Source organism: Chaetodon auriga, chromosome 11 (assembly GCF_051107435.1).
Source record: "Chaetodon auriga isolate fChaAug3 chromosome 11, fChaAug3.hap1, whole genome shotgun sequence".
Classification (NCBI taxonomy): domain Eukaryota; kingdom Metazoa; phylum Chordata; class Actinopteri; order Chaetodontiformes; family Chaetodontidae; genus Chaetodon; species Chaetodon auriga.
In genome coordinates, this window is record NC_135084.1 from 18,162,867 (window position 1) to 18,171,510 (window position 8,644).

Genomic DNA, 8,644 nt, shown 5'->3' on the forward strand with positions numbered 1-8,644 from the left:
GCTGATCCCTTGGAGCCTTACTCAAAGCATAATAGTCAAATGAATTGATTACCAATTTATCACTGGGGGAATTGCTTGCTTAGAGGAATAATCACTCACAGATAAAGAAGAAATGGCTATGAATACATTTCAAGGATGACAATCTTCGAGGAGTAATAGTATAATTTGTCACTTGTGACAGTCTATTTGATCGTTCTCGATATTTCAGCCTGGTGGGAATATTGGACAGAATCACGCCCGGTTGTCAGAGCCGGGCTGAGGTGTGTGTGAATTTGTCGAGTGGTGCTTTAATACGGTAATAAGATAGTAAGAAGAACACTTAGACTTCCTAAGGTGACAGCAGCTTTATCGCGCATCGCCTCATAAAGTCCCATCATATCTGTTTGCCACTATCGTCAAATGGCTGTTTAGCGGGCCTCTGTGTGTCCAGGTGTGGGTGTGTGAAAGAGAGAGAGAATGAGTGAACAACCTGTGTTTGTGTGCTGAGGGTGATGACATGAGAGCAGGAGAAGATCAGCATGAAAAGTGATCTGATCCTAGCCGAGGGCAGGAGAATACTGTAAGGGCCACAGAGATTTTGAGCTTTTTATAAGAAAAATAAGCCCATCCTCCCATGCTGAAGTGAATCATTTCTCTTTTCGCTCCTGTTCCCTCCTCAAGCTCAGGCAGCTGTGGTCAAACTTAGGTCAATAAAATGTCTGTCTGTCCATTGAGTTGCCACATCTATCAAAAGATGAAAGTTTGTCTTTAAAGGAGAGATAGAATTCACTGGGGAGAGACAGCGGGCCGGTTCTGTGAGGCATGCAGGAAATTAATCAAGGAAATGGGGTTTTTGGTGTGCCTATATCACATTTAATCTATCCTTTGTCCACATGTAGCCGGCTCCAAGCCTCACCAATCAAGAGCGACACGCTGGCTTTATGAAAAGCCACTTGTTCCCTGCATAATTGGGGGGTCTCATTGCCGAGTTAAATGGGAGGTGGAGGTGGAGGGAGGGGCAGTCTTGTTTGCCCATGTAAAGTGTGATCCAGATAATAGCATTCTCATCAAAGGCGGCAATTACATTCATTACAACGGCGCAAGGCGCGCCTGCAAGGAAATTAAGTGGTGAGAGGAAAGAAAAGCTTAATATATACCTCCTTTATCCTATCCCCCACCTCTCAGTTCTTTTTCAAATGCTCCTTGTAGAGCGGGAGACCTCAAGAAAGAAACAGTCTCAGTGAGAGAAGAATAAATCTTGTCAAAGTCCCCCTTCACCTTTCTGCCTCCAAGAGGCTCCCGTCTACCGTTACTATGGCTGCACTTGTCTGGGATTAAAAAGCTTTTCCAGGAGGGTAATCTCAAATGCAGCTTTTACACAAGCCCAACAAATGACACCAAGTCTTTAAAAACTGCTAAAGACCTTCTCTAAATTAAATTCCAATTTCTTTCAGGAAAGGAGGCGCAAATCAATTGTCTTGTGTGGCGTTAAACCACAAACAGCCTGTAAATCAAGCGGTTAAGAGGAGAAGGGAACCTATTCATTCAGGCCTTTTAAATGTGAATCACAGCAAGTGGATAACACTGCAACCTTCTCAAAGACAGGTGTTGTCCCAGAGCCCATTCTACATGCGGCAGTGTGTAGAATCAAACGCACCCCTATAATTTTGATTAGTCTTGTAAAGGTTTTGAGCTCAAGTCAGACCTTTACAAAATGTTAAGTATATGAGCAATTACATCAAAACAGACAGACATCCTGGATTAGTGTGTCTGATTTATATTACATCAGATATTATTTAACTGGATCCAGCCAACACAGTATTTCAGCAACACTCAAGTCATTTCTGTGCAAGATCCCATCACTGTGACCACGGCATTATTGGGTGTAAATGCCAGCCCGACTAAACCCTATTAGAGTATTACCAGCTCAGTCTCATTAATACATGCTCACTGCCCTTTAAAAGAACAGCTTAATATATTGTGCAGTGGACATATCATTAATGCAAAATTAAGTTTGACCAGACCAATTATTCCCCTTAAGTATTTTTAGACTTAATAAATATGTCCTTCAAACCAGAGGCTGCATTGGTTTTAAGTGCAGGAAATGTTTAGTTGGATATAGAACTTGAGATTATTGTATTAATGATTTATATCATAGGAATAAAAACAAAACTATTGAAACAAATGAGCGCACCAAGAAGCACCCACTTTTTCTTTTCGTGCCGACAAATCATTGTGGCTCTGTGTAAATTATTCAACAGGATCTGGCCCCAGTGGAAACCTGAGCATAATTAAATTGCAATAAAATAACATTAGTGTGGACAGGCTGTTAGGAGGTGATGTAATTGGCCACTCCGGCGGTCATGGTTCAACTGAGGAGGTCGACTGTCACGTCTTGCACCCGTCCTGTACATGCTGTCCCTGGGGACTGGCAGCTGACAGGACTCACCAGCTGACTGTACACTGAGCTTTCATTGTCTGTACAGTGATAGCCATGATCTGCGTAATCCTTATGAGTCAAGCCTTTTCTGTAAGGTTAGCACTAATAAACAATACCAGCCTACATGTGTTTGTTCTTTGCATCTTGTGTCATGCGGTGTACTCGTGTCTCAAAACAGTGTGTGGTAGAAGAAGAAGTACCTGTTTTACCACTGAGGCATGTGCGCCATCTAGCGTCCAGATGTTGAACTGTAATCCGGCAACAGCAGGTGTTCACGCGGGGCCAAATGATGTACCTGCCACAAAAGAATAGCTTGTTAAAATGACCCTGTTAATTCTCTAAAGTGACACACAAACACATCAGACACAAGTCCAGTGACTGCACAGACTACACTGCAGAGGAGTAGGTACATTTTCAACACCAAATGAGTGTTACTCATGTTACAAAGTAAAGAATTCAGTGGTGGCAGGTTTACATTACTGCTCTAATTCTATTGCTCAGACAGTTGCAGCTGTAGTGTGGTAAAAGGATACAGCGGCCTCACTCAGCTTGGTCGTTTATCATCTTCTCCTCAGTGGTTTTCCTACAACTTTGACACAAATGGGGCAATGCGATCTTCACCAAGCGCCTACTGGTAAATTATTGATTGTGATAAAACATGAATGAGTCAATATCTTTTGAAAGTAATGCAACTGTTGTGCCTCATTTGCCACTTGCGCATAATTGCAAGCAGTACATCTGGAAGTGTGTCATGTCAAGGATGTGAGTGGGTATGCTGTCAGTTAAATTCATTAGCTGGTGGGGAGAGACCAGTGTTTCAAATCCACACATCTGTGGGAAAATAAAGCCACTGTGCTTTGATGACAGAGCATTTTCTAAGGCATGCATGGCACATTTCAATCCTTAAATTATGAAGCAACGACAGTATCATTTTTGAATCACTTTAACCCAAGATGCTTTCTAAAAAGAGATTTCTGATGAAAGTATAAGCTGATACTAAAAAAAAAAAATCACAGGTAAGGCCTCCAACATTGTGAACTAATCAGCCTTTAAGGGACCACGTTAGTTGTCTTAATAATCCTGATTAAAATAATAAGAAAACATTATACGAAAGAGTCAATAACACACTGTAACATCGGGTTGAAGGGTCTTAAAATATTCTCTGTCGAAAGTGCGTTTTAGCTGGTTGGGCAGTTTGTTTGTAGATGTTTGGAAAACGGTTTCACGAAAACACGCATTTTAAAGGAGTAACTAAACTCTCGTCCGCGCCGAAACATAAATCAGACACTGGAGTAGGTCGTTGTATTTGCCTATAATATATTATTAATGATATCTTACCCAATCCTTTGCAACACGTTTTTAGGCCTTGTCGACGGTCAAAATGAGTATCTTCGGTCCTCAGGCACAGAAAGATGGCGAGCAGGCGCGTTGTCGATATTGTACTTTACAAATGTTGAGTAATAATGATTTTGCTGATTTAATAATATGTTGGCAACCGCTTTGTGCCGCTTTGTGTTTCAGCCAAAGTTAGAGCTTTAGTGGTAGGAACCTTTCTTCGCACGTACATGGAGCTTGTGGCGGGACGTTTTTCACTGGTGCACGCATAGTGAACTTTCACCCATCCAACTGTCTTATTGTTTTGATTTAGCAGGTTGTGATTTCGTGTGAATTATAGTAAGTGGGTCGACTGAAAGATTTTTTTTAACTGGCAGTGCTGTTGAGGATTTACTCAGACACGTATAGACGATGTTAACAGATACCGTGTCGATCAGATACGCGGCGTTTTTGTTGACTACGATGCTTTCTCCAAGATAAGCTAACGTTAGCTGTGTGGCTAACGTAGCGTACGTAGCTTTGGTAACAACATGACGATGATGAGGAGCGGTGTATAGGAGCGACCGACCAGACATCGGATCGCGCCGATTCTCTCTCAGATTTCTAGGATTATCCTGTCTTTGTGTCTGGAAAGCTACAAGACGGCTTTTCCAACCCAACAAACAAAACAGGTCTTATTTAACCAAGAAGTTATCTTCGAAGAGGTAGGTGAGCATCTGTGAAAACCAGCTAGCTAACAATGACGATAGTGCTCTTTTGAGTTTTGAAATCCGGTTGTGTGTTTTTTACAGTATTTTGGTTTTGTAGTACATTGCCTGACCTCATACCGCTTCGGCTGTGCTCTTCGTTGTAATTGTTGTAGGTTGGACATTTGCATCACTTCCTTTCAATGGGTGAGGAAAAGCCAGACACGCTTGACTTTGTGAAGGATTTTCAGGAGTATCTGAGCCAGCAGACTCAACATGTCAACATGATATCAGGCTCTGTCAGCGGCGTCAAGGAGGCGGACGAGCTGCCACCAGGTAACTAGCTCTGTAGCTCTGTGTCACTTACTCTCTACAAGCTTTCTATGCAAATTCAGCATTAAATAGCTGACAGATTCACCTGCACCCATATCGTGATATATGGCTTCAGATATTTAACACAGTCATTTGTTTCCCCAGACAAAGTATAATCATATTTTACATGGTACGTTATTTCATTTTTACTGTCTATAAATCATAAGTCCTGCAAATGTCCCTGTGTGCAGACTGCAGTCAGAATGGACTGGATCACCCCTCAGTGGACATGTCCCTGGAGGACAGCTCAGGGATCCTGGTGGATGGTTTTGAGAGGACCTATGACGGGAAGCTCAAGTGCCGCTACTGCAACTATGCCACCAGAGGCACGGCAAGACTCATTGAGCACATTCGGATTCACACAGGTAAGTGTTAATAGTTCATTTTCAGGGGATAACATCGACATGGTTTTGAATCTTGGCCTGTTTTTCTTAATGAAACAGGAGAGAAACCTCACCGCTGCCACCTGTGCCCATTTGCTTCGGCCTACGAGCGCCACCTGGAGGCCCACATGAGATCACACACAGGTGAGAAGCCTTACAAGTGTGAGCTGTGCTCCTTCCGCTGCAGCGATCGTAGCAACTTGTCGCACCACCGACGTCGACGCCACAAACTCCTGCCAATGAAAGGTGCTCGCTCCCTCTCCCATAAGAAGATGCTGAGCGTTTTACAGAAGAAGGCCAGTTCACTGGGCTATGGCCGCCGACTCCTCATCAACTTCAGCCCCCCTTCTATGGTGGTGCACAAGGCCGACAATGTGAACGACTTCTCCCACGAGCTGCCTCACTTACGTCAGGAGACATATGATAATCAGAGTCGAGCAATCGAGGACGGGCACTCCACAGGTCAAAATCACCATCACCATGATATGGTTATGGATAACCCCCTAAACCAGCTGTCCACCCTAGCAGGCCAGTTAGCCAGCCTCCCTTCAGAGTCGCAGCCTCAGACTCAACCTCCCATGTCTCCAGGAGCGGAGTCTATCGTTGATGAGAAGCCCTTCCTCATCCAACAGCCCCACCCTGCCACAGCTCCTGTGGCAGTCACAGCCAGCATGACCCATGCCTCCTCCTCTTCCCCAATCACCCCAGAGCCCCGGGCTCCTCCCCACAGCAATTGCAGCCCTGGAGGTGGACCGTGCAGCGAGCACAGCGGGCGCACCAGCACCCCTAGTATCTCCAACAGCCAACCAAGTACGCCCGCCCCAGGCCTGTCCGCGCCGCTGCAGGACCCCCACATGCTGCATCATTGCCAGCACTGTGACATCTACTTCCCAGACAACATCCTTTACACCATCCACATGGGCTGCCACGGTTACGAGAACCCATTCCAGTGCAACATCTGCGGCCACAAGTGCAAGAGCAAGTATGACTTTGCCTGCCACTTTGCCCGCGGGCAGCACAAGTGATCGATGAACGAGGAAGTCCTCGACAGAACTTTTTACGGACAGCTTTGTTTTATTAATTCCATAGTAATTTTATTTATTGGTCTTTTACTTGGCCTTAATGTAGCCTAGCCTTTGAAAGTTGTACTTATAGAGGAAAATGTCAACATTCAGATGGTTTCATTTTGTATGGTGCCCATTCAAGTGTATTACAAAGGGATGATCAGTGTTTTCAACAGGTTGAGAATTTATTTGTGGTGGTGGAGTTTTGCTCACCTCAACAACTTCCCTGCTTAGTCAAACTAATTAACCTTAGGTTATCAAATTCTCAATATTGCTTAATTTTGTTTGTCTCCTGGGTTTGCTTTTTAATCAGCATAGCTCCAAATGTAATGCTGTTCTTATGTTGGAGCTTCCCTTATGTACATGAACTTGACAAAAATGGCTATTTCATACAGTTTAAATGGCCTCACATTGGAATGAGGTGAACGAACACTTGAATTAATTCATACAGCAATCTAAAACCAACTTATGAATATATGAAGTGGTAACAGCCGTGCTAGGGGAAGAATACTGAATGACCTGAGCCTTCCGAGAGAGTTACGCATGGAGGACCTGCTCACACTTTTAGACAAATACAAAATGCAGAAAGCTGAAGAAACTTGTCTTTTGCAGGGCAACTCTGATTGAGACGCCCAAGTAAATTCTCAACACTCCTGGAACTATATCAAAGATTGCTCTGAAGATGCTAACACAGGAGTGACGCTGTTGGCCTGGAGAGATCTTACCTAAGCCTTGTTGAAATTATTTCAGTGCTTGGTGCATTACTACTATTTATTTGCAGTGCCTGACATAGTCACTTTCTTGTTTGTCCAAGATAGAGAGGACTGTTATTTTGAAGATTAATGGATATTTTCACAATATCCCCTTCTTACTGTAACAGATAGGCCCAGAACCTTAGAAAAACAAGTTTAGCCATTCAAGTTTTCTATGGTAGCAATGGTTTTTGTTTTGTTTTTTTGCCAAAATTCTGCTCCATGAATGCTGCTAAGAAACTTTGGGATCAAAACTATATGGATGGCATCCACAGATAAACCTGGCCAAACATTCTGTGACTGGTTTTTGGTCAGCCAGCGAAGTTGTTCAACTAGATTTTGTAGAAGTCGTGTTGTTTTGAAGTCCCTCTGCACAGTGCCCTTCTTTGACCAGCATCGTGGTAACTTCACTCATTCTGTTAAAAGGGTTTTGCGTATCCTTTTCACGACATCATGTCACATTCTGATGTTTTGATATTGTATGAAGTCACTTTGATATCCAGTGTCTCCATGTTTAGGACAGAATCACCAAGTCTTGTGTCTCATGTGAACACTTTTTCAGAATTGCCACGTAACACTGGGGATGCCAAGTTTAAGCCTTTGTGATGACAAACACTGAGATTCCCCATTTATCATACGGACCCCAGGGCTTTTCTGAATATTTACTGAGTATTGTATTGAGTGGTTGGATAGATGTTCAGTGTCAAAAAAGCAAAATCATGTTGCAGTAAGACTGCTACTTTAGCAGGATTGTTCTTTGTCTTGGGTACTGTTGTCAATGGAGAACATAGTTACTGTTTTTAGGACCACCTCTTTGTCACCATGCTTACCAGTAATAGGGGCATCCAGTTATGACTGCCTTATGTTCTCTCAGTGTGTCGTAGGTTCATAGGTAATGGTGAATGTTGAAGCCTTTGGGCGATCACTCTCTCCCTCTGGGGTGGCAAATCATTTTATTGTGACATGGATTAATCAAACTAATTTATAAGTAAAGTGTTTTCTAACTGAGCTGCACTTTGTCTTTTGTTTTTCTTTTCTCCATCGTCTTTATATTCATTAACAGCGCTATTATGATGGGATGTTAATATTTAATGTTCATTTAAGAGGATGGCATAAAGATGACAGTAAAATAGGCAAACATTGTCTTTTGATGATGCTTTTAATCAGGTAATGTGATAAAGAGAGAAGAAATGGTGAGTATAATTCACAGTGAACAGAATAGTGAGAACTGTAATGATTGATAAAGAAGACTGAAGCAGCTCACTGCAGTATCGAGCTAAGTCTTGTTCTGCTCATGAGTCTCTTCCTTTTCCTCAGGGTCTGCTGAAGAGAAATAGAGAAATGTCTTTTATTATAATCTTTTCTCGAGATCATGAGAACACAATGAATTCTCTTATGGCTAACTTAATATAACTCTTCAATTCAAAACCAGACAGACATGGCTACAAACCTTTGAGTGTGATGGGACCCAGAACCAGAGTTTGGCTGTGGTGTTTTGACTCCAGGTCTCTGGCCGCACGGGTTTTGCAGGATTGGCGGCAGCGGGAATTGCCGCCAGAGGCTGGGCATATCAGGACCTTGCACTGGATGAACACCGTCTCCGTGGCTCGCAGGAACTGGAAGGACCTAAATT

The 8,644-nt window shown here is 43.2% G+C and overlaps 1 protein-coding gene across 1 annotated transcript; it reads left to right on the forward strand.

Annotated features, from left to right (window-relative positions):
- The first annotated feature begins 4,022 nt into the window (after window positions 1-4,022).
- ikzf5 (IKAROS family zinc finger 5) lies at window positions 4,023-8,019 on the forward strand. Its single transcript, XM_076743834.1, has 4 exons — window positions 4,023-4,458; window positions 4,617-4,776; window positions 5,004-5,177; window positions 5,256-8,019. Exons 2-4 carry the CDS (start codon window positions 4,644-4,646, stop codon window positions 6,218-6,220), a joined length of 1,272 nt encoding a protein of 423 aa, XP_076599949.1. The 5' UTR covers window positions 4,023-4,458; window positions 4,617-4,643; the 3' UTR covers window positions 6,221-8,019.
- The last annotated feature ends 625 nt before the right edge of the window (window positions 8,020-8,644 follow it).

Bases quoted from the DNA above. Each gene is read 5' to 3' on its own strand.
- ikzf5 (XM_076743834.1), top strand. From the start codon at position 4,644: ATGGGTGAGGAAAAGCCAGACACGCTTGACTTTGTGAAGGATTTTCAG. The intron at 4,777-5,003 runs GTAACTAGCTCT...CCCTGTGTGCAG, and splicing joins GGCGGACGAGCTGCCACCAG to ACTGCAGTCAGAATGGACTG. The intron at 5,178-5,255 runs GTAAGTGTTAAT...TTAATGAAACAG, and splicing joins GCACATTCGGATTCACACAG to GAGAGAAACCTCACCGCTGC.